Below are 26751 nucleotides of genomic sequence, written 5' to 3' on the forward strand. Positions count from 1 at the left end.
ACCCACCAATTCCTTCTTGTAGCTTTTCTTGCTTGTTACCTAAAATATGGCTTTGGGACAACCAGCCAAGAGATTTTAGAGCTGGAAGTAATGTGTAATGCACATGATCATGAAGATGTTATAGAATGATGATTCTCCTTTAATGATATTGACTGACAGTTGATCTTGGGGGATCAATGAAGCTATTACTTTCTGAAGCTGTCACAGCAGTTAAACAACCCACTTTCAATTTCTTTTCTTCTCTTGTGTACATGCTTCTCCTCTCTAGCTCTAGGACATGGCCTCACAGTTATCTTACACACACTGGTTTATAAGAAATGATTTAAGCGGCCTTAGTTTAAAGATGAATATAGCACTGATCCTTCACAAAAATCTGAGTGGAATGATGAAACAGGATTTGTGTAGCCAGCCCCATATAATTGGGACAAGGATTACATGATGATGATGATCATCATGATTTCCTTCAATATCTCAATTTCAAAAGAATATGAAGTTGGAGAATGCTTATTGTACAATATACAAGGCATTGAAGTTATACCTCTTGAAACTACTACGCTCCTACCCTTCTAAAATACAGGACTCCAACTAGAGAAATAAGTGAAACATCACCTATTGAAAAAAAAAAAAAAAATCCAGGATTCTTCCTACAACCTTCACATTAAAGTATGGTATAGACAAAAATCTTACTAGAAAATTTAATTCTCCGAGGCACCAAGAGCTTGCTTGACCTTATTCAAGCTCAGAAATGTGCACAACATCAACTAGCATGTGAACTCATGGCTACTTCTTGTTGAATATCCCAAATAGAGATTTGATTGCATTTATAGCATTTTCATTGATAAAGGATTCATCGAACCTTTTCAACAGGGGATCAAATTCTTCAGATGTCCTCAAATTTGCTAGATCAGGATCCGTCCGGATTTTCTGTAATAGTGCCAGAAATTTCAGTTTAACTGGGGTCATCACTATTGTGAATAGAGCAAACTATATATTACCTTGAAATCTTCATACCCATTTGTCAAGGCATCTTCAAGTGCAGAAAGTCCAGCTTGTATCTGCCAAAAAGAAAATTTATTATGTAAGCAGATAAATTATTGAAAAATTAAAATAACTTTAGCCATAATAGGACTATCCCTGTCTTTATTTAATTACATTATACACAAGGTTAGATCAGGTAGAAGAGGAATGAATAAGTAACACTGTTAGACTCTTATCAACATTAATGATATGGTAAATACAGTTCGACTCATCAAGACCGGAACAATACCTGATTTAGCTTGGCATAACAGCATGCTACATTGTAGCTTGCTACTGCAACTTCATCTGGATCTGGTTTTGAACCCAAAACAGATTCAAACTTCTCAAGTGCTTCTTCATATTTTCCATTCCTTCTGTTGATAGGAAATGGATATCAAGATTAGAATCCAAACACTCAAAAAAAATACTATAAATTCCTATGACCAACTACATAACAAAGGCTACAGATAAAATATATCAATCAAAAGATACAAGGCAAGGGATTTTGGGACTTAGAAATAATCCATTTTTGGGGTGGAGGAGGGGAGGAGGGAAGGAAAAGCACAATTAACTTTGTTGAGAAAATATTTCATAATGGCATTAACAGTTAAACAGTTCAGTTGGTAAGTTTCAATTTTGCATTCTTAATTCTATCAGGGAAATAATATCTAAATATAAAATATTAAAATGATAAAAATATAAACAAAGAAATAGTAAAATCAATCATAGTCTAAGATTGAAATTACTTCCACAATTAATCATATAATTTCTGCATAGAGCTTCCAAAAGCCATACAGCTATACATAGAAAAGAAGAGGAATTGTAGCACCATCTAATCCCCTATGGCCTATATATTTCATCATCATTCAATTCATCACAGAGAAGAAAAATCCAATAATGTGTTCTATTGTCAAGTTTGACTAGTCTGCACTGCATTCGAGATTTGATAGTTTGAACTGTGACAACTGTCATCTGGCAGACTGGCAGTGTTCGTTTTTGAAACTACCCAGGCACTAGAAGGAACCATCTCAACTCTCAAGTTGAATCTCTATGAAACTTTGATAAATAATCCAGAGCTTCCCAGCATAAGAGGTGCACAATTTACTTTTCTAGTGTCTTATTACCATGAAGCTTGAATCAGCAAGAATACATGGAGATTTTGTGTAGCATGGATCAGATGTCAATATCTTAATGATGGTTTTCCCTATTGTATTTGGAGGAAACATGAAGTTGTGGGTTTGGCCCCAATTGTTCCATGCTACTTATGGGTGCAAGTTGGCACCTGATGTGAAGAATTTAATGGCATCGGGCCCAGGCTCTTGGGATGGGCCCATTAAAATTTTAACAAATGCTCAACCCAAGCCCACCCAAGTTGCACCCCTAACTGTACTTTGAAAGAATAAGGAAAAGAAAAAAAAAAAAAAGAACTTGTATGTATTACAAACAAATAATTGCAGATACAAAACTAAAGAAGAGGAATCAAATCATTTTCCAGAACTTACTTATAAAGAATTAGCCCCTCACGAAGGTCCTTTTCTCTACGCTCCTTTTGTTCTTTTTTTCTCAAGTAATTTTGCATCTGAAAACAAAATCTTGGGGATTAAGAAACCAAATTGATGTTGAGTTAATCGACAAGCAACCTCATGTAAAGAAGCATTGAGGGTGAACAAAAGAGGTGCACCCAGCATGTTGTTTATACTTCAGATGAAACAGGTCATACTCACTTGAATTTCCCTCACTCTGTTGCTAATCACACCAGAGTTCCTCTCAGCTCTGATAATCTCTTTCTCTGTAAGCTCACCTGTATATTCTAACTTCCCTGGCAAAATGATACAGATAACCAATCTGTGAATGCAAATACAAACTAAATGGGGATGAGGTATGAATTAACTTTGAAATCTTCAAGATGACATTCCGAACATAAAACATGCCTCAGATTTGAAATCAATATTTTTTTTTCGTAGTTAAGCTATGCATTTTTATTTGGGAATTGAGGACAGAAATGAAGCAACTGGGGATGTTATATTGGAAAGAATAGAGATAAGCTATATACTAAAGATTACCATGAAGTGGGACTACGAACTATGAAGATAGGTCTACAGGAACTAACCATATCTTTTCTGCATTCTCATAAGTAATGGGCCAACTCTCTGGCGGATGGTGTACATTGTCCTGCCATATTCAGCAGCAGGCCATATTTCTGTCCCAAATACAGCACTGCATACATTTTAAAATTCAATCACATACACAATCGTGTATTCAATTGCAAATAAACAAGGTCCTAGTTTCTAGTTAAAATTTCTAAAATAAAACAGAAACCATGAAAATCTATTCTTTCAATTTATAAAATTTAGGGATACATGTAGCCCTCAATATATTAGAAGGAAATGTCAAAAGCTGCTTATAGACCCTCTAAATGGTTAAAATGAAAGTGTTCAGAAGAAAACAACAAAAGCTGCTTATAAGAATGCCTAGAAATATAGCAATTATTCCTCTATAAGAACTCATAAATTCCCCCAAAACAACCCGAATTCTCAGTAATGCTACCAAGATTTTAAGATAGAGAACTAGAAAAATAGAAGAGAAAACAACAAATTTGCCAATTACACAAATTAAACAAACAAATAAGATATTCTCATTGGTATTTTTCCTTGATCACGGAATCCAAGTTTTGTAAAACTCCATATTAGCAAGTAATAAATAAAAAGCTACTTATAGACATGAGTACAAGTGGAATTAGAGTCTATACTTTGAGGTTTCACCATTAGCTTTTACATAAGTCCAGTTAAAGTGGTAATAATTAGACTTCCTACTCATGACTCATGTCAGCATCCTTGATCCTCTGAATAACACATAATTCCTTTTGGATACTCTATTCCCAGTACATAGCAAGGTAATTGCAGTATCAGTCCAAAAGGTTCAATGCAACAACAGAGAAATTTCAAGGAAAAAGAAAGAAAGAACTGCAGAATTGCGAATGACTTCAAAACAAGAACTGAAAATGCACAAATGGCAAAGCTGATAACAAGTAGCAGATCTCCAACATTAAGCATTCCAGATTGTCTAGACCCATTATTCGGTACAAACTACAAAGTTAATGAAAACCTGCTTATAAACCGCTCTGCTAGCTTATCTATTATAGACTCGCAAAGCCAACAAATCCATTAATATATTTGAATAAACTCCTTTGGACCAACCCAATTCGCTAAAAGTGGCAAGCTAATTGCGGAATCCATCCAAATTTTCAGATATTTGAGTAAATAATATAAAAGGAAAATCATAACTTTGATCGGAAATGCAAATTCACAAGCAAATGAAACCTGGTAGCAAGTACTTTGTCCCCGACAGCGAACATCCCAGTTTTGTCAGCCGTTCCTCCTGGCGCAATTGCATCAATGTAGGTTCCACCGTCCCGGCCTTTTACAAACTTCAACCCATATGGCTGCTCGATTTCTACCTCATACTCCTCGTATTGTTCTTCTGCTTCTCCACCTTCACCTCCGCCATCTGCTTTCGATGGTTCAGATTCAGTAGCGGATGCTTTAACAACTAAAATTGATGGTTTTCTCAACTGGGTATTGCAGATACAGACCGGGGAGTCCAAGAATGAGTAGTTCTTCGAGAAATAATAGCTGGAAGGAAAGGTGAGGCATGGATTTTGCTTGGAGGGAACTGTTCTTGGCAGTGGTGGAGAGGAACAGAGAGATGGGTAGCTTCTTGGAGCTATAGACATGGTTAGTTTCTACTCTCTCTCTCTCTCTCTGGGTCTTGTTTTTAGTTATCAGAAAGTGAAACCAAGAGAACCCATTGGTGATACTTGAGAGAGGAAGAGATTGCAGAAAGAGAGGCTTGAATTGCAAGAAGACGACTGGTGGCTCTAATCGGTCGTCCAGTTCAACTTAACGATATTCAACCACGTGTCAGTTTCTTTGGCTTTTAAAACCACAAATATCTCATATACATATGCTTCAATTTAGAACATAGTTTCTACAACGTTTAGTTAATTACTTTTCCTTTTCCTTCCGGGCACAACATTACAACAATATCAATAACTCTTGAGGGCCCGTTTGGTTCGTAGGAATAAGGATTAGCAATCGGCCATTTCAACTCCAACGGTTAGGTTGAACAAAATTGAAATCCCACTTCGATTCCCTCCCTTAAATGAAATCTCATTTCAACTTATTTCAATTCCTATTTTGATTCTTATCTGAACCAAATAAAACATGAAAATAGACCATTCTAATTTAATTCCAAAAACGGACCTTAGATGTCGTGCCCGTTTATCAAAAAATGCATGTGCCCAGATCAGTTTTGCTTTCATTGAATCATTAATCTGTTCTGATCTCACATACACAAATTCTTGCGACTCGTTTGTCTGGTTCAATCAATCAGTGGGTCCCTTCTTCGATGCGCATAGGCTTTGGGTAACTGACGAGTGGACAACTTACTAACCTTGTTTATTTCTCTGATGTTCAATTCCAAGATTTAGCTGCGCATAGGCTTTGTCTGGTCTCTCTAATGACTATTGACTAATCCATGAAAGGCAATCCTATTCTGAGGCCTTACAAGTTTGATTGAACAATTTCCATGATATGGGTAGGGTTAGTTTTGATCTGGTGATTGCAGCCTCCTTGCCTTCTGTACGGCTGTACCTCAGAGAAGGAAGACCCCAACATCCCTAATGGAGATTGGAGGTATTGAAGGCTACCTTAATACCAAGCTTCATTTCAATCTGTTTTAAGTGTCCACAATTGTATTTAGTTCGTAATTAGAATCGGAATTGAAATGGTCTATTCTTTCCGCCTGTTTGGTTGGACAGGGATCAGAATCAGAATCAGCTGAAATAGGATTCTCATTCTCAGGGGGAAATGACCATTCCACCAGGAATGGGAATCGGGTACGGATACTGATTCTGCCCACCAAATGGTTGGAAGGTCAGTCGGATTCCAGACCCCAATTCCAGTGAACCAAACAAATTCATATCTAAGATGGATGATAACCAACAGCTGAGTTTGAGACTAGAGCTATGAACATTCAGACCCCAGTTTCCTATTTGCTTCTATAAACTTGCAGAAGAGAGCCATTCACATAATATGGGGATACAAGATGAAAGAAGCATAAAGGACTCATAAACACAAGATGAACATTACAAGGAGAGAATACAATACTGCCAAATATATATTTGGTACAAAAACCAGGTAGTCCAGTTATATCCTTCTACGAAAAATACTACTTCTAGTGAAAGAGCTTCACTAAAGCACAAGAAGGTACACTCCCCTCATAATGTTAAACAACTCTAGACCCTCCTTGAATTTTCTTTTATTCAAAAGCAAGGGTTCAGTCTATTAACATGCAGATTTAGGGTCAAGCAAAATTGCCTTCAGAATGATCTTTCTTGATGACCATGCGGAAGGGCAAAATGAGGCATGAAATGCAAATTTCACCTTGATCTTTTCAGGTGGGCTGTACAAGGCATCTTTAAAACCCGAATATCAAAAACCAATCTAATCTGAGAAGTTTCTTTCTTTCCTATTTATTACACAGTTTACACAGCCCTCTGGAATGGAAGTCCTGAATTCTTCATAGAAATTCTTAGTGCAGTGCAGTGCCCCAAGTAATTTGCGAGACCCATTCACATGGGAAAAACAAGTTATGAACTTGAAGAATTTTATCTAAGAATCACACTAGTCACTTTTTCAGACTGTTGCATGAAAGAACTTTTTTTCCATATGGACTAGTCCGGAGTACTGGAACATAAGGCCTGATAGCCTCCACCAAGGCAGAATGGAGCCCCCCCTGTCCAACAGGAACATACACCACACGCTGAGATTATAACCAACAGAACTCGTGAAATAACTTAATGGATGTGTTTAGGGGCATCCTACCTTAGAGTGATTAAGTGCTGCTTGAATGACATAATTGCCATATGGGTCTTGCAGGATTTGATCCAACTGGGAGTAATTTATCAGTTCCTGAATAATGTGAGGGCGGAGTTCTTCACCTGCATATTTCAGACATTTCTCGACAACATTGCTGCTATACTTCTGCATGGAGAGGTATCCATAGTTACCCTCTAGCTGGTCAAGCACATCCATTATTGCCCATGGAACCTGAAGTTCAAACACGTATTGCACAACATAGTTCCTGAAATATTAAAGCAAATTTCTCAACTCATTGGATATGAATTACAAGGAAACGTGTACACATGCATATGCATCTGCACAAGCACACAAACACATGAAGAAAGAAAAAGGACTACTAATTCCTGATTATCAAAAGAATTTTGTTCATTAAGAAAAAGGAAACATTGAATTTTGTTCAAAGAAAGTTACCTTTTCTCAAAAAAAGAAAGAAAACAAAAGAAAAGAAAGGGCATATTTATTTTTTCTGGTACAGAAAGGAAGAGCACTAACAGAGACGGGGGGTAGTGCCAAAAGGAAAGGGCCTTTTTTTCAGTACAGGAGTTGGCACTAACCCCCATAATTGAGGACCTTTTGGGAGATGTACCATATGAAAATCAATTCATGTGAGGTCATCCAAATTCCAAACAATAAGACTATTTTGTGCCCTTTAGATGCTTTTTTCATAAACTTAACTGACACTAGTCCTGTTAATTTCATGTCCTACATTTTCTAATATTTGGCAGTATTTTTTGTCTTTGCTTGGTGCAGGGTGGACAGCTCCAGCAAAGATCTAAGTTACATTTCAGGCCATCATCTTATATAAATCTCTGGCGGTATTATGGGCCATTTGGGAGGAAAGGAATGCAAGGATTTACTCTGATAAAGAAGAAAAAATGTTCAGTGGCCCTTGTGCTACTATAAGTATGATAGTATGAAGGATTAAGAAGGGAAAAACCGATGAATTACAGAAAGCTCATTATTGAAAGAGATTCATGTGTTGTAGACTTGTAGTTGGTGGCTGAAGGAAAAGGAGGTCCTTGGAGGTACAGGCATCAATTATGAGACAAAAAATGATAATGATGGAGTTAACAGCCGTTGCTACTTGGGTACCACGTTCTTCCAATGGATTGGTGGACAATTTTGCAAGAGAAGGGGCAGTAAGAAATCAGATGTTCTGGGGACAAATCCCCAAACAGGGGGGAGGGCCGAGGGGTGAATATAATGAATTCAAAAGAGGTGGTAAACCGAGGCTAGCCACCTTGAAGGGAATGTTGAAATGCATATTGTACTCTACAATATTTCATATTAATGAAATTTAGAGCTGTTATTCATCAGGGAAACAAGTAACTGAACACTTCAGATCAACAAAAATCTTCAGTATTTACAATATTGTTGGTGGTATCTAAAGTAGTCCAGAGGCTAATTAATAAGTAAATGAAGAAAAGTAATAAATATTAATAACTATAAGGGCAATACGTCAGATGAAAACAAGAGAAGAATTCAAGACTTCACAACTGATGAAATCATTAGATGGGTTGCAAACCAAGCTGGTGAGGCTCAGATAATATATTCAGGCTCTATAGTAGATGGCAACTCCACCAGAGAGAAGCTACTCTTACATCTTAGGTTCTCAGGTTATGCTTTATCTTTTGATATGATAATGTGAAAGTGAAGGGCAACATGAAGGTGGTCACAGAAAACAGTATGGTGATGATTGAAATTCTTGAGCCAATTAATAAAATGCAGTAGTTGTAGTTTAGCATGGTTGCTGATGATGCAGTAGTTGATCTACTAATGATAAGCAAAAGAAGGGGAAGATAGTAAATACCCAAATGGATCTTGAGAAAGCATGAGAGCATTTGAAGTGATCTCACAGATCAATTGGCGTCTCTGTTCTCCATCAGAATGGCTGAGGCACTTTTGAAGCACACAGCAACCATGGCGATCCGTTGCAAGCTCAACACAATGAGAAGTTGCAGCTTCAAAAAGGAACTGCAGAAAGATCATACTCAGTATTTTGCATTGATAATTATACTTCTGCCAGAGGTAATAACAATATAGATAAACAAAATCTCCTCAATGGGTAATCTGAGTCAATAAAATGTATAACAAGCCCAATTCATGAGACAAAATTTGCATTATTTTAAGATAAGTAAATCACGACTAAATAATAGTAATGATGATGTGAACTTAGGGTTCATTTAAAATAGATTCATGAAAAGGAAAGCAAAACTTTTCCCTGTTTGGCATGATGTGGACAAGGTTTGCAAGCCATACACCAGCATGATTCCCACAGAAAAGCACCACTATTGATGGCCAAAAGAATCAAATGCACAACTTTGACAAGTTGTGATAAACAAGCAAAGTCCAGTGAAAACCATCCATAATCACCTCATTTTAATCATCAGAAGAATATTCCAAGGTATGAATAATTGTCAAGCATGCGCATCAGATAGGTATACCTAACTGCTTTTCTTGGTGTCAAGGTTTCTCCATATACTCAGATGCAGTCTCAGATCCTAAACTGTTCGTGCATCTTCACATATGCATTGGCAGTTTAGTGATACTTCACATATACACTGACTCTTTGGTAAAATAATCACCCCAATGCCTGTGCTCTGTTATTCAGCAATTAAATAGATCTCTCAAGTTGCTGAAATGCTGAATGACACAATTTTGAATTCAAAATTCTTTCAGAGTTCTTCATTCAGCTCTGATAATTTCTGAATTGGCTGATGGAATTACTGATTTGTCTTTGTCAAATATGTAAATGAGAAGGAATTAGGATCTTAATTGCTGAATGGCAGGTTGAGGTTACTGCTTTACCCCTAAATGTTTTCTTATATGGTTATTTTATTCACTGAAGACAAAATTGACAAGTATTTCAGTTCAGCCAATTCAGCAGTTTTTGAAGGAACTCTAAATCAAAGTAAATAATACTTTTCCCATATTTAGTGCCATAGTTGGTGTATGGAATTTATTACATTGAACTAACATGCCCAGATTATGAGTTTTTAGAACGATGAAACTACATGCGGATTACCAATGTTGATTAAGACAACCATCAAAGAAGGAGAATAACATAAAATACAGACCTCAATAGCAACATACATCATCTCTGATTCACAAAAGGCACCATAAATTGCAAAATTGTCATTTAACAGTGAGCACTATATGTATCATAATAAGTTCCCAACTGCACTATTGTTGAGGATGCGAGAGGGTGTACAAATACTCAATTTTGATGTCCTTGGGGCCTTTTTTCCTTTTTGTATGAACAGACTTTCTGTTTTCCTTCACCCTCCTCCCAAAAAATCCATTTAACAATGATGGGATAAACCACATTGAAAGTAATTACCAAAATAATAACCAAACAGGAAACCATAAAATGAGGCTTCAGGTAAAAACCACATAAAAAATCCAGCAACCTAATAAATAGAAATTAGATGCAACCTGCAGCAATGCTAATGGTTTATGAAATGCAAGTTCTACCAATGCAGGTCTTTATCTGATATAGAGAAAAAATGTGGTAAGATTTCAACAATTTATGCTGATATAAATCATCTTTTATGCTTCTCTGTTCTTCCACCAGGCCTAGTTTTATAATCATCTGGATAACAGTACAAACAAGACAATCAGAACCAACAAAAGTGGTAAAGAGTAACACTGTACATATTTTCATTCCATGGAAATCTTTGTACCAAGATTTTAGGTTGGGAACTCCTATGCAAGCCAAACCATAATGCAGTTCTGCATTCAGGAAAAGAAAAAGGGATGACAAAACTGCTTGATTCATAGGATTAATCGCAACCAGGGGCGGAGCCAAGTATATTGGTGGGGGGTCCTCATTAAAACCATTGTCTATATAGGTGGGGGAAAGGTCAGAAACGTAGATAAGTGTGTCCTTGCTTCCGCCCCCTGCCCCCCACAACACCCCCCCCCCAAAAAAAAAAAAAAAAACTTGAATAAAATGTTAAGGATCATTCTGTAATACTCCTCCAACTCCTAAAATTAAAAAAAAAAATGTTTATTTTTTCTTAGAAAAAAATCTGTAATAGATCCAAAACTTTTTCTGCCCCATTTCTCTCCAAACCCTACCTCATCTACTCCCTAACTCATTTTCTTGTTTAACTTGCCCCCCCCCCCAAAAAAAAAAAAGTAAAGGAAATTCCTGGCTCCACCACTGATCACAACTACTTGGGTTCACCATTCCACCTTCTGAAGGGTCTTTTTATTTGTAACAATCAAGATTTCAAGGGTCATATCTTCTCTCAGATCGTGAATCCTCAGGTTCTTTCCAATTAATGAAATATTGAAACCCATATCCTTTTACACTACCCCTAGATCTAGCTTTTTCAGAGCCTCAACTTACATCAGGTAAATTCTTTTCAGTTCAGAGCAGTAAATTTTTATAGTTCATTAATGATAAAAAGAGCTGCTATATAAAAAGGGCACACAGAAGGGAGGGAACACCAACTTATGAAAGGACTTTTAGTTGGTATGCTGGCAACTAAAATGATATTAGTTGACTCCCCTTCATATTGTCACCAATTAGTGGTGCTATCCCTAGGTTCTTATAAATGTCTTTATTTTCAATTCTAAATTAAAATCCTAGTGATTGGGAAAGGGACTTGCTTTTAACCATTATGATTCAATGCATGATTTTAACAATTTCATTGATGGGTCAAAAATCAATAAATAAACATTCATAACTATGACACTTAGTTTGTTAGGCATTGAAGATGTTAACTAGCCCTTGACTGAAATAAGGCAACAGCCAAAAGGAGATTGGAGTTTTCAAAGACTGTATGTTACATTTTTGAAAACATGCTACACTATGATATTGCAAAATGAAACCAGGGATATGGTTTTATAGAAACATTCCAATTTCCTTAGAAATGGTTTTCATGGTGCAACCAGATAAACTGTCAATACTTCATTGTATTCAATGTTCTCAAGCAAGAGATTCAATAGATCTAATTCTAGTTCAACCTCTAGTTGACATAATTGAACCTATTGCACATACAGCCTTCAGTCATTACTAAAAACGACCCAACACTAATTATCCTTTGCCTATGTGGCTATGACAACTATGAACTAGCAGACTTTTCTAAATAATCCAAAATTGACTCAAATTAGAAAAAAGAAACAAAACCAATAATGATGAAATTGCCACAGATGAGGAATGGGAGAAATCAATTTCATTCTCCAAGTATCGGAAACACAAATTTTCATAACATGAAGATCACCTACATTTCCCCCTCATCAAATGTTAGTTGAGTAGGGAAATAAACATTAAAACCATTGGCATAAAAAAGAAATTAACAACTTAAGCAAGACTTAAAAGAAAAAAACGACAACCAATTATATATATTTATATGGATAATTATGTAGAAATCCAATTATCAAAAAAAATTATGTGGAAATCTAGATAGATAAATGGATAGGTTTTCATTTAAGAGATCAGAAATCTTTATTGAACGATAATAATATGGATAAAATTAGAGGTACAAATAGACTACTTAAGAAGAGAAGATCTTGAAGGAAAATAAAATCCTTACCTCACAGTATTCGGGCATTAAATATTGCAAGCACCGTGCTGCAACATGATTACCATTCATGTTTTTTATCAACATCACTATACCAGGCTTCAATGAGGAAACAACCATGGAAACTTGTTCTAGAGTATTAAGGGTTTCAATCAGCTTTTGCACAGCCCGAGTTCTGTTTTTGGAAAGACATCAAATGTGAGGAGAAAAACCTTAGTGCAGGCTAAAAGATATTGGAAAAACAAACCAGCAACATAACAAGGCAACGAAAGATGAACTGACCCATGCATGTCACAAGAAATTCTAACAAGGTCTCCAGGTTTTCTGGTGATTGCATGAAGTATCTGCATTTTCTGGTCCTCATCACAGACTTCAAGAAGCTTCTGGACAAGGTAATTCCCAAAAGGATCCGTCATGAGCTCAACAATGTGACCAATGATCTCAAGGAAGATTTTATCAACATCTTGTTTAGTGCCCTCTGTGAATTTTCTTTGCAAGAAGCGGCAACCATGTTGATCCTTTGCTATGAGATAAATTCTACCAATGACCTCATCTACAGAATTATATTTTTGAGATGGTGATTTTGGATTATTATTATATCTGAGATCTGCAGTGTCGGGGGTTGAACCTTGGGAGTTCCGATCATCTAGCTGGAAGGATGCCACATTTAGAAGGGATGGATGGTACTGGTAGTGACCATTCATGAGTTTACCATGGTTTAGTGATTCATTTCCTACATCAGAGCAAGGTTTGATAGTTCTAATTGAGTTCAAGCCATGTGACCTTGTTAGAATCTTTTCAGGAAAATTCTGTTTCACAACTTTGTCCAAAACTTTAACTGGTTCAAGATTTCTAGCAGTAAAAGGACGACACCCTAAACTTGTTGCTGAGGTTTGCTTCTGGCCATGAGCAAATGGACAGCTCTCACCCCTCCCACAAAACCCCTGAGCATAATAACAGCAGAGGCCACTACTCACCAGTGTTAGATCTGGCGAATTAAATCTCCTTGGCACTGCAGCATTGTTCCAAAATGGGCCTCGACCAGCCTGTTCAAGTTGGTGGGAGATGGGTATCTCAAAATATGGTTGCCTTTGGCTGCCAGCTATTGAGCCAATGGCAACATTACCGCTTGCTTGACTTGGAACATGATTTTCAGATCCCTGATTACAGAGTTGTTGCAAGTAAAGGTATTGTTGGTGCATCCTACAATACCTTTCTTCCTCTAATTGCCTCCATGTGATGTGGGAACGATTTAAAGGCTGTGGTTGCATGTAAGGAAGAGGAGATTGTGCCTCCATGAAATACTGCTGCTGAAAAGGTGCCACTGGGAAATCAACTCCAGGGACAGGAATGTTTTGGAGCACCTGAAACGATTGCATTCCAGCAGCTAATGGTGTGGAAGGAGAGTACATTTGAAGTCTCTGTAATTGCTCCCCTAGGTCACATGATAAATTCTCAAGCAGCTGATGAGACCTAGGATACTGTTTATTTAGCTCCTGAGCATTGAGTTTTAGAAACTTTGTGTTTACTTGGCCATTCATCCCCACATTGAACTTATTGAGATCATTCACCACAGGATACACCACATTCATGCCATTTGGTGCATTGGGTGAAGCAGGAATAACAACACCCCCTGACTCCAAACTTGCAAGTGGTTTTTTAATGCAGTTTGGATACTGCCCTTCAAGTAGAAAGGTGCAGTTTTCTAATGTCTTATGGCTGACCAACTGAGAATCTGGTGCTTCCATCATCACACCATCCTTGAAGCTCAGTTCTGCAAATGCTGATGTCAAGGATTGGTCATCTGGCAAGTTGGAATCATCATGATCAACATTTTTGACAGGTGATTGATGAGCATTCTTCAAGATTATTTTCCCTCCACTCAAATTCCTATTGGGTTGAAGTTTCTCATCAGTCAAAACTTGAGAGTAATTCAAACAGGTGGTGCTGGGTCTTTCAAAGGCCAAACCATCATAGAATGCCGAATTGCTGCCAGAGCTTGCAGCCTCAGGTGCATGGTAGAAGTTAGCAAAAGAGGCTGATGAAGAGGACTTCCCTTCTCCCTCTTCAGGAGGGATCCTTTCCGCAACTAAAGGGGAATTTATACGTCCAGACTCAGCTTGTGGATTTTCAGAAGTTGCATTCGGTATCTCACCCAGAAGCATCTCAAATTCATCATAGTCCTGTTCAATCCCTCCTTCCATCTCACAAGTGGCAGGAAGTTTGAAACCTTTTTCACGCTGCCGAAGAGAAGCAGCTCTACTTGGCAATGCAGACCCACAAACAATCCCTTCAAGGCAATCAGTGTCTATATCAGTTAGAAACCAATGCTTAAAGCAATGTGACAAAAAAAAACAAAATTTAATCTGAATCCAATAACCACAAAACATCATCTGATTCATGAAATGTTGACAAGCATGATTTCTACGACAATCAAAACTCACATTGTGAAACAGATGAAAACTCCATCTTTACTACTTCTTTCCAATCTTTTTAACTAGAAAGAGAAAGATTGGAGAAGAAATCTATAAAGAAACAGAAATCCTTTAAACCACACCGATCATCTAATGCAGGTAGACGATGAAAACCGATTAGATAAAAACAAATATTGATACAATAATAAGAAAAAAAAAAGTTTTTTTTTTTTTTTGTTTTTCCTTGAACCTATTCAGTGTAAACCCAGTAACCTAACCTAAGTCCTTCATCCAATTCCTCAATATACACAAAAACCCAGAAAAAAGCAACAGATAGACTCATCAAAACATCCAGTCAAAACTAACCAATTATACAAGAGAAAAAACATTGATGCCCAGAACCTGGTTCAGAACCAGACCCAAAACAAAACCTCACAACGACGATCATCCTCATCAGACGGATTCTCTCCTCGAATTCAACGCCCGGAAGACCACCAAAGTAAAAGATGACCAGATACGGAATTTTTAAGAGAATCCAGAAAAACCCAACTCAATTCAACCAATTCAAGGAATGCCCAAGAACCTCAAAAACCCTGATCGTCTGAAACCAACCCAAAAATAGAAAATTTCAATGTTTTATACAAAAACCCACAAGGCCATATGAAAAAAACAAGTATCTAAAACCCATAAAAGCAATCCAAGGAAAAGCTAACACAGAGGAGAGAGAAATGGAGAATGCAACAGAGAGACAGACAGATTGATTTTAGAAGCATATGAAGGTTACGTCAGTGGAGACGTACCAGGGATGATAGAGGCGGCATTAGTAAGAAAAAGAATCCATGGTTACGTTTTGTCCTATTTCTGCTATTGCAAATTGCAGAGAAAGAGCAATAAAAGCAGGGGAAGAATCAGAGGGCGGATGTTGTTTTGTTAAATTAAAGGAAATGCAAAGGGAGTGATGAATGGGTTGTTGGTAAGATTAGGAAGATAGGCGGCGTGGAGGAGGAGGAGGAGACGAAGAGAGGCTTTCAGAGAGAGAGAGAGAGCATGGCTCTCTTTAAGTTAAGATTGCCTACAAATTTTACATTACAAGCACCAACAACACACCAACTAGAAGTCTAGAACAAGAACAGCATAGCAAAATGGCATGCCCATTGCCCATGCATGGATGGTTTCGTTTCTCTCTCCTTACTTTCCTTTCTCTCTCTCTCCATTTTCTTTTTGAATCGGTTGTCTATCGGTCTGAACCTGCTTTTCATATATAATAAAATATTATATCGGTAACTTCCATGTGTAAGAGCAAAGCTGAGTATACACAAATAACCCTTTTCTTTGTAAACCTTACAAATTAACTTAAACCATTCATTTACAACTACAATAGCACATTATTTCTAGTGGGTCTCATCTCAATTCTCAACAGATGGGTTCCATCAAAAGTCGAAGCAACAACCAATTTGGTTCAGCCATTTCAGGCTTCAGCCGTTATGAAACGAACCTCTACAAAAGACTGAAATAGTCTCACTCAGTACTTCACTCGTTTTGACCATCGACGCGTCTAATAACTTAATAAGAGAGAGAGAGAGAAATACCAACAATGCATTTAAAATCTATAAATTTGGTTTGAGTGAAAATTGGAGAGAGAAAGAGAGAGAAAGAGGTATTTGGACTCGCAGTGCGTGGAAATTGGGGAGGAAGCGGAGGAAGCGAAGCGATGAAGGTAACTGATGCGGGTTACCATTTTCAGTTGGAGGACTTTTAGGAACTCAGATGTTTCCTTTCGGAGGTCTGCTTTCTTCATTTCCCAGTGTGAGGGTGGTCGTCAATTGTGCTTTGACCAAGTTTATATATATATATATATGATCCTTTCTTTACTTATAGCATCATGACACGTGGCAATTTTAATGTTAATTACAGTTTTGCCAGGTGGCAAACAGGACTGGCCAATGGGGCTATATGATGAACGTTCTTGATTGTTTACATCAACAGTCTGTGTTTGGAATTTTTTTTATCCGGATATTCGATAAACTTTTATTAATGAAATTCAAATCGAAAACGAGATTTGTGCTTTGTGCATTTATTGGATGGAATATGAATCGATCTCAATCTGATCCATTTATTAATGATCCAATCCGATTAAATGTGATCAAAAGTACAAAATAAGGGAAAGTCTCAAAAATCTAAACTTGTAAAAGTTTGGAAATTTCTTCCCCTAACACTTTTCACATTTTTTTTCGACTCTCCTACCTTAGGGATGTGAGGATTTTCAACCATTGGAGTTCGGATTCAATTTGATTCGATGAAGATTTTGGTTTAATACTTTAATTGTTTGCGGTCTTTGTTCTTATCTGGGTAAGTGTTTCTTAAATAAAGTTCATCCGGATAAATACACTTCCACATTTTTTACATTATAAGTTATTCGGATAAAGAGACAGATGAAAGGGAGAGAGTCAGATGCACAACATACCTAGGTAACATTGACCAACATACCCCCACTAAATACAGGCAAACCAACTAGGCCTAAGAAATGAACAATGGCCAATGGCCTAATGAGTCTCTAATGACCTCCTACTTATTTGAAGAATATTAACGATATCAAGGTGCTCATGATTAAGGGTGTCAATGGACCAGTTTTGGATTGGACCCAATCCAATCTAAAATTAATTTGGACGGATTGGATAGACCAACAAGACATATTGAATTGAATTTGGTCCGTTCGTAACAAATTTATATTGGATTGGCTTGGATTAAACCAGTATCTGGTCCATTGATATAAGATAAGAATATATGTGTCAATGGACCGGTTTGGGTTGAAACCAATCTAAATCGAAATGAATTTGAACAAATTAGACGGTCCAAACATTGAATTGGATTGGACCTGGTCCATTTATAATGGACTCACATTGGACTGGATCAGATTGGACCAAATCCAACCCAATTGACACCCTTAGATGGCCGTTTAGCATCTTCCCAAATAGTGAAAGATGGCCAGATGGGGAAGCTATTTGTTGCTACCTAGGATGGGCTGAGGGCAACAAGGTAAATCCGCTTCCGAGCTGAGGACTAACTAATGAGTCTGAGATTCGTTGTGGCCGAAAGCTAGTAGGTCAGACCTGTGGAGAGAGAGGGAACGCCAGAGGCCCTGGGTGTTGGCCCAAGGCGGAGACTCCGATGGTCAAGTTAGTACAGGTGTAACAGGAGGTGGATGAGGCCTGAGGTTGGGATGCTCAGGCAAGGCCACAAGGGAGGCAAGGAAGTTCTTAGTAATAAAGAGTCTAAATATTCACCTTGGGGGGTCACCCCCTATTTATACTTGAGACCACCTAGAGGTAGGTGAACACGGACGACCAGGATGCAGTCCGGCCTTGAGGGCGCGGCCATCTAAGGCCACCGCGTGCGACCACACTATTGGCCCTGCATCACATGCCAGCCTCTACTCTAGGCACGTTCCCATTGGATCCGCTATGCATGTCACCTTCTGCCACACGCGCACATGCCATTGGCCCGAGCTATAAGCGCCTACATCACTATCCATGGGCCCAAAAGTTTTGAGATGGTCATTCAGCCTCCCTCCAAATGGAATTTTAGTCCTAACACTTCTGTTGTAATGTAAATAGACTAGACCCCACTTGAACCCTGTTCTCTCTAGTGATCTATCTTCTACCCAATCCAACCCAAGTTGCACCATTACTTTCTATCAAATCGAACACAACCTTATGGCTGAGGGTTCAACTATGACACCAGAAATATGTCATGCCGGTAAAAACTTTGTAGCCAATGAATTGGTATTATAAAAGTGGTAATTAACCATATGTTATTTATCAATTATACAAAAAAAAAGTAGGTATTTATCAAAGCCCTATCATGTCTGGTCATTATGCCCTCCGATCTCCATTGGTTGGTCTAATCCTGGTCAAATTATATAAATGTAAACATGTTATAAAATACTAAGGCCGTGTTTGGTATCGATTCCATTAAAAGCAACAACTTTTATTAGAAAATCAAAAGAAAAGTTGAATCCGATACAGACTCCCAAATTCTATTGTTTATTTATGCTTATTCCCATTTCAAGACCAAGGTTCGAAGTATCGGAAACGTCAAGTGTATCAGAAAGGCAATTTTAAGAAACATATCGGGATACACCTTACATACGCATGTGTATCAGAGAAAAACTAAGATACGCATAGATACACTTGGAAACACTATAAATACTTTAATAAATCATAAAAATACATCAACAACACTAAATGCAAGACCTCAATGAGGTGTATATACATTAAATTAATATATTTTAATGGTTTTATGAAGAAGTACATTGTAGTTAATTATAATTTCATTAAAAATCCTATGCTTAACTATAATTTATAAATTATAATTCTTAAGTTTTAATGTTTTATGGGATGGAAAAACCCAACTCTCCTATCCAATCATAAAATATGCATTGGCACAACTTCTAAGTGAATATAATTAATAATTAATTATTATTTATTTATTTACAAAAATTATAAAAAAATAAACATTTTATAATTTATTCAAAAATTAGTTATTAAAGAAAAATTTTCAATTGCTTTGTGGATATGATAGATCATCCATAAAATTATAATATATTCAATTATTGTGATCAAATGATAAAATATAATTAATTATTATTTATTTTTTAATTCTAAAAATAAAAAATAATAATAAAATAAAATATTAAAGAAAAAATTTCAATTGCTCTAGGGATATGATAGATAAATCCATAGATCTAAAACATATTTAGTCTTTATAGGCAAAGAAAAAATTACATTTTCAAACTTTTTGTTAATTTATATTTCCCCAAATATCTTCATGAAATTTCCATAAATCTATTGATAACACAAAAAAAATTATAATTTTAAATATAAGAAATGTAGATCAACATAAATATAAACATTCAAGAAAAAGAAGAAATCACAAGATATTATAAAAAATTCAAAAATTACTTATTTTTGCCATATTTTTTCAAATTTTGAAAAATCTTAAAATAATAATGATTTACACTTGTTTTTTGGAATTTTTTTGCAAATCTAACACTCTAGGAATGAGGTTTGGAGTTTTAAAATCATTTGAGGGTTAAAGAAGGCTTATTTCAAGGAAAAGAAACTTGCTCCCCCCCTCCCTTTTTTCAGTTTTTGGTTGTATCTTTTTCGTCGATACGCTACCAATAGGCCCCTATACACCTTGATACAGGTCCGATACACATGAAAAAAGATGAGGCACCTGATTTCCATGTGTATCACATATCTATTTTTCAAAGATACGATAAGATATGCCCCATATCGAGCGTATCGTATCGAAATTTTAAACCTTGTTCAAGACACATAGGTACCATATAGGAGAAAACATTTCTCCTGACAAGAAACATGAAAAAACATTTTCTGAAAAAAAAAAGTGATTTTTATAGAAACTGAGGCAACTCTTCAGCCACTTTAACCTTTGCTCTCTCATTTGCAAATTGAACCTGCAAAATAGTGGAATTTTCAACAAGTCCAACTTCCTCTACTCTATATCCTTTTAACCTTGGTTAAGTACAAAAGCCTCATCCTTATGGGTTCCTTTTTTTTCGGTTTTTACCATTCAATCCACCCCTAAGTGGAGCTACTACTAGACTAGGGGTGAACTGAATCCTGCCCGTGGATTGATGCCAAATTCACAAGCAGGATGTGGTTTATAGAGGGGGAGGCTACTAGTAGATTAGGAGGGAGCTGCAAATTCAATTTTTGAGGGGGATTGCAGTCCAAAATTCCCTTTTTTTTGGTATTTAAACAAGGGTGGATTCAATCCTCACAAAATTGTACTCACATTGTTATTGTCATGCATTGGGAACATCTCCATACTTGTATCTTTTTATCTATGGAGAGATATTCCCAATACATGGCTGAAAAAGGCTATGAGAATGGTGCGAGCACAACTACCAAATCTTATTTCATCTAATACAATCATTTTTACCTGAAACCGGTCAACCAAATAATAAACTGCTTGAAATGCTTAAATGACATTGACATGATGGTTACTCTTGAAAAAAAAGGCCCTAATACCAATACCATCTAAAAGTATTAATAAAATAACTAAGACCAACAAAAAATTATATCCAAAATATTAGCATAAATGTTTCCACATAAGAATGAATATTGAGAGTAAACCATAGAAGTAGAAGAAAGAAAGAAGTTACATACTTGCATACTTAAACTTTACTTTTAGCAATATTATACGTCTAGGATACATCTTGATGTAGGTGCACATGGCCCGGGCCAATGGCACGCACCAACGCAGATGGCAATGACACTCAAGGCTAACCCAATGAGGGCACGCGTAGAACAGAGGTTGGCGCACGACACGGAGCCAATGACGTGGCCGCACGCGGCAATCTCGGATGACCATGCTCCCCAGGGCTGGACAGCATCCTGACCATCCGAGCCCACCTACCTCCAGGCGGCCTCAAGTATAAATAGGGGGCAACCCTCTCTAGGTAGACATCTAGATTCCTGATTGCTAAGAGCTCCCCTTATCTCTCTCCCGTGGCCTCGTCCACTAGGTGTTGCACCCGCACTAACTTGACCATCGGAGTCCCCGCCTCGGGTTAGCACCCGAGGCCTCTGACGTTCTCTCTCTTTCTTGCCTCAGGTCTGATCCACCAGCCCTCGGCTCAGAAGTGAAATTACAGTGTTGCCTTCAGCCCATTCAAAGTAGCAACACATCTCATTTTGCTGAGTTTGGATTTCCTACTCACAAAATCGGTCTTCACACCCACCTCACAACTTTTGCAACCACACATCAGGTCGAGACATTGAATTGGACCGGTCCAAATTGATCCAAAACATTTATTGGATTGAATTGGACCTGGTCCATTTATAATATACTCACATTGGACAAGATCGAATTGGACCAAATTTAGTCCAATTGACACCCCTACTTCCATGAAACCTCTTTGACCAGACCCAAGACGTTAAAATTGGTCCTAGCCTCATCGGTGGAAGGAATCCATCAACTAGCTAGCCCACATTTGATCATCAACTATCCCTTTTGCTAGATTTCCACACTAGTTCCCGTCTATTCTCTCCTCCACCTTCAAAAAAAAAAAGTCATTGTTTTAAGAAAATCTATTTCCAAATAAACAAATCCATTGTAACATCCTAAATTATCTCTAATTTCTATTTATTCAGCCCCCACTTTCCCATCTATATCTATACAATACAAGTTTGAATCAAAAAATAAAAATTATTTAAATATTATAAAGAAATTATGCAATACTTTTAAAATATTTATTAAAAACAAAAAGTATACAATATATTTAATAATATTCAAAATATTAATAATTTTATATTTTTATGTAATTTATAACGAAATAATGTAATAGCTATATATATCACAATTTTATGGACTATTCAATTTAATAGCTACATAATATTTGAAAATTTAAATAAAAAATTAACTAAATGTTATTTAAATAATCAAAGAAGATGAAAATTAAAATATTATTTAAATATTTCAATAACTAAACAATTTAAATAAAAATATTACAAATAGATAAATAGTTAGATAACAAAATATTAAAAATAACAACAAAGTTTAAATAGTTTAGATATAATTTAAATATTTAAATAGATAAATATTTTAAATAACAAATTATTTAACATAACTAACTTTTAAGTGTTTAAAATATTTAAATTATGTAACAAATTTAAAAAAAAAATCTTAAACATAAAAAATAAATATAATAGATTTATAATTTTTAAAAATTTAATAACAAGATTATGTAATAACAACATAAATTATAATTTCAGTGATTATTCAATTTAGTAAATAATTAATATTTTAAAGTTTTAAATAACTAAAGAATGTTTTAGCTAACTAAAATTTAAATATTTTAATTATTAGAAATTTAATAACTAAATAATATTTTAAATTTTTTTAAACAAAAAACAAATTAAATAATGAAATTATGAAAACCTTTAAAAAACACAAAAATAATTGTAATAGATTTAATAATATTTAGTAAATAAGAATAAAAAATTAAATATATATATATATATATTTAAAATTGGACGTGCCATGTAACCATGTATTTCCTTTGAGAGAAGCTACTTATCTATTTTTTTCATTTTTTTTGCATTTGTTCTATTTTTTTATTTAAAATATAAAAAAGTAATCATTGTCTATTTTGATTGGATCAATAAAGTTATGCATTATTATAATAAGAGAGAGAGAGAGAGAGATATTTGGGTTTTCCAAAGCCTCTTATTTTAATGCATGTTATTATTACATTTAAGAGAGATAGAGAGAGGGAGACCTTTGGGTTTTCCATGGCCTCTTCTTTTGATGCATGTTATTATTACATTTAATAGAGAGAGAGAGAGAGAGAGAGAGAGAGAGAGAGAGAGAGAGTAGTAATAATATATAGGTTGAGGTTAAACAATCAAAAAAATTATTAATTTAAAAATCCACTAAATTTTCACTTAAAATAAATACTAACAAAACTTAATAAATATTAAAAATGTGTTTCAATTCCACTTAAAAATAAAACTTAATAAATGCTAATAAAATAAGAAATTTAAATACAAAAATATTAATTGATACTTTTAATAATATTATTAGATAGCTTTGTATTAATGCATTTTTAATAGTATTTTATTATTAAAAATTACCAAAAAGTTATCAAAAACACCCAAGCCAGAAACTATTGAAAATGTTGTAAATTAACAATAATTATTTTTATAGTATAACTAAAAGTAATTATAACTTAAGCTATAAATAGAACGAAATTACATTTAATTACCAAAAAGTAATACTTAATTACCAGAAAATTACATTTAATTAGTTTTATCCAATAAATTACCAATATTTCTAAAAATATGATAATTTCACGAAAATTACTGTATTTTAAATAAATTTTAAATTACATTAATTTAATAACTACAATATTTTAATAATTATAGCATTTTTTTCTAATTAAGAGTATTTTAATAAATACAATATTTTAATAAATTCATTTTTTATTGAAAACAGGATTAATAATTACATTAATAAAGAATCCATTTATTAATTAATCAAGAGTATTTATTAATTAGTATTAAATTAATAATGACAGTACTTTTAATAATTAAGAATATTTTAACAAATACAGTATTTAATAATTAAAAGTATTTAGTTAATTACAATATTTATTAATTAATAGTATTTAATTAATTATCCATACACTCAAGAATTACAACATTTTAATAATTACATTATTATTCAAAATAGTATTTTTAAATAATTAATTGTATTTATTTATTAATAAATATAATACTAAAACAGTCCTAGTTCATCTAAAAACCTATAACGTGTAGCCTATATATAACTTGAACCCTAATAACTATAATTAATAAAATTACTAAAGTTAATAAAAATATTAAAATTTAACAAGTTTTTAACTAACAATTATTAAAAGTTATGAACTTAATAAAAAATAATTAATAGTTCATAAATTAAAAAAATATATAATATAATTTAATAGGATAATTAAAATAAATATAAAAAAGCAAAAGATTATGAAAAATAAAAATTAAACCATTTGCGTAATGTCATAAGACTCCTTCTACTTAGGGATGGTCATTTATAACTTTGCTCAACCTTGGGCTCAAGCAAATATTTTCTTTTAAGCCAGGTCTAGCTCACATCTACACCAAACCCAAATATAAATTATTGATAGGATAATTAAATTTTAATAGGTTTTATTAGAGGTGAGCTCCAACCAGTTAAAACCGAAACCCAAACAAAAGATTTTGGTTTTTGTTTTTCTTTTTCGGTTTGTTTTTTTTTTTTTTGGTTAAATCAATTTTTGGTTTTCGTTTTTTGAATTAGAAATTCGGTTAACCAAATTAACCAAACTTTCTATTGTTATATGTAATATATGATATATAATATGTAACATATAATATAGATTATATGTTGTAATATATATATATATATATATATAATAGAATATATTATTAAAATTTGGTGTTAACCAATATAACCAAAAACCGAACCAAACATTTTGGTTTTGATTTCAGTTTTTATTTTTGTAGTTCAATTTTTTAAATTTTGGTTTATTTGGTTCGATTTTAACCGAATAAACCAAATGCTCACCCCTAGGTTTTATCTAGCAACTATTAAAAATTAGTATTGATAGGATAATTAAAATTAATAATCAAAAAGTAACAAATCATTTATAACTTAACCTAACCCAATTAGATCTATAAATTTCCAGGCTCAATCAACTATTTTCCTTTGAGTTAGGTCTAGCTGAGATATGCACCAAGCCCAAACATTATCAGGGATAACCATATTCAAAGTCTAATTTGGTATCAAACTTTTGGAGCCCAATAATGGCTTTAGTGGATAGGGCTCGAGCTAAACAACCCCTAATAAGCTCAACTTTGAAGTTATATGCATGTATGGTAAATATTATTATATAATATTTAGATAAGAAATTTTATATTAATATATATAAATGTTACACTTTTTATAATAGACTATAATTAAATAAAAGTTTTAATTTGTAAAAAAATCATAGTTTTATAATTAACATGGGCAACCCTGTAAGACTATACAGATATTATTACACTTGAGGTGTGGGCTGGGCTAGACCAAGCAATCTTAAAAACTACTAATACATTATTAAAATTAAGCCCAAAATATTTAACTTTTTGGTTTATCACACAATGTGCGTGACCCATCCCTCATACTTTCTTTGGCTTCAATATTATCTAAAATTATTTAACAAAAACCAAAAAATAATGCATGCATGGGTTGCACTTGGTTTGGTGAATTTGGTCCAGTCCAATTACAAATGTTACGATGCATGCAACTTGGGTTAATTGGGTAAGGATGAAGATCAATCAAAGCCTAATTCAAAGTCTTAAATCCTGAATTTGGGCTTAGATTAATGTAGTTAATGACTGAAAAAGTTAACTATAGATTAATTTAATTGACTATAGCCTAATTTTATATATTTACTGATATTTAATTTTTTTAAATATTTAATTGATATTTACAAAAAATTGAAACATTTAATCATTAATAAAGTAAAATAAATAAAATAGAACACTAACAAATAATGTGGAAAAATAATTATTTTATTAAGTAATTAGCAATAATTATTATTTTTGCTAAAAATATTAATATAATTAATCCAAATTAACTAAATTACTAAAATATTTTTGTAATATTTTATTAAAATAAAGATTAAATTATTTAAACAACATTGCATTCTTTTCTTAGTTATAAGTATTGGTTATTTCATTTTCCTTGATAAATCCTGTGCATCGCACGGGTCCCCACTAGTAATATTAAATATTCATGGATAAGCAGATGATAGCTGGAAGACTAAGGTTGTGATAAGGACTACTAGAGCCTCTCCTTGGAGATCCATACATGCCATTCTCCCTTCCTACAACTCATCAAGTATGGCCTCTATTCTAGGAATCAAGTAAAATTCTAGAAGCACATTTGGGTGTAGTGATGTACCTTTAAAAGACCAAATTCCTTCCTTATTTTCCCTCTCCCAGTATAAAGGCAAGTCTCTATCTGATTCTTTTTAGTTCCCTTTGAGTCAAACTTTGGATTTGATTGGGATCTCTAGGTCTTAGAAGAGGCCTAAGGGATTCAGAATTTGGAAATGTTCTAGAACTAATTCAAATCTTGAATGAGGTGGTGTTTAATACTAAATGAGGGATGATAGAATTTGGACTCTAGCCCCTCCGAGTCTTTCTCCTGTGCTTCCTTCTTTAAGTTCCTGTTGCTTCCATCGACAACTTTGTACAAAATTTTCCAATAAAAGAAGTATGGGGTGAGCCGATTCCTCAAAGGATTGGAGCTTTTGTTGGG

General features: G+C 34.6%; 2 protein-coding genes across 5 annotated transcripts; both read right to left on the reverse strand.

Moving 5' to 3' along the window:
* Positions 1-396: 396 nt before the first annotated feature.
* ZKT (protein containing PDZ domain, a K-box domain, and a TPR region) lies at positions 397-4885 on the reverse strand. Its single transcript, XM_010278091.3, has 7 exons — positions 4338-4885; positions 3128-3234; positions 2742-2836; positions 2520-2596; positions 1268-1391; positions 996-1055; positions 397-924 (listed from the first exon to the last, which is right to left on the reverse strand). Exons 1-7 carry the CDS (start codon positions 4748-4750, stop codon positions 781-783), a joined length of 1020 nt encoding a protein of 339 aa, XP_010276393.1. The 5' UTR covers positions 4751-4885; the 3' UTR covers positions 397-780.
* A 1275-nt stretch (positions 4886-6160) lies between these two features.
* On the reverse strand, positions 6161-16119 carry LOC104611153 (uncharacterized). Of its 4 annotated transcripts, none has more exons than XM_010278095.3 (6): positions 15684-16119; positions 12752-14759; positions 12482-12644; positions 8749-8912; positions 6903-7161; positions 6161-6813 (listed from the first exon to the last, which is right to left on the reverse strand). In XM_010278095.3, the coding sequence occupies exons 2-6, from the start codon at positions 14671-14673 to the stop codon at positions 6706-6708; spliced, it is 2616 nt and encodes an 871-aa protein (XP_010276397.1). In that variant the 5' UTR covers positions 14674-14759; positions 15684-16119; the 3' UTR covers positions 6161-6705. The 4 variants fall into 4 exon arrangements, with proteins under 4 accessions (XP_010276397.1, XP_010276394.1, XP_010276398.1 ...); XM_010278092.2 differs by having other exon boundaries at positions 15250-16118; XM_010278096.3 differs by having other exon boundaries at positions 12752-14777; positions 15684-15824.
* Positions 16120-26751: the final 10632 nt, after the last annotated feature.

Source organism: Nelumbo nucifera, chromosome 2 (assembly GCF_055504915.1).
Source record: "Nelumbo nucifera cultivar China Antique chromosome 2, China Antique-T2T, whole genome shotgun sequence".
NCBI lineage: Eukaryota > Viridiplantae > Streptophyta > Magnoliopsida > Proteales > Nelumbonaceae > Nelumbo > Nelumbo nucifera.

Bases quoted from the DNA above. Each gene is read 5' to 3' on its own strand.
- ZKT (XM_010278091.3), bottom strand. From the start codon at position 4,750: ATGTCTATAGCTCCAAGAAGCTACCCATCTCTCTGTTCCTCTCCACCA. The intron at 3,235-4,337 runs GTTTCATTTGCT...AAATGTATGCAG, and splicing joins GACAAAGTACTTGCTACCAG to TGCTGTATTTGGGACAGAAA. The intron at 1,392-2,519 runs GTAAGTTCTGGA...TCCTATCAACAG, and splicing joins GAGGGGCTAATTCTTTATAA to AAGGAATGGAAAATATGAAG.
- LOC104611153 (XM_010278092.2), bottom strand. From the start codon at position 15,337: ATGAGGATGATCGTCGTTGTGAGGTTTTGTTTTGGGTCTGGTTCTGAA. The intron at 8,913-12,481 runs GTAAGGATTTTA...ATCTTTCTGCAG, and splicing joins TAATGCCCGAATACTGTGAG to TTCCTTTTTGAAGCTGCAAC. The intron at 6,814-6,902 runs GTAGGATGCCCC...CCTGTTGGACAG, and splicing joins CAGCACTTAATCACTCTAAG to GGGGGGCTCCATTCTGCCTT.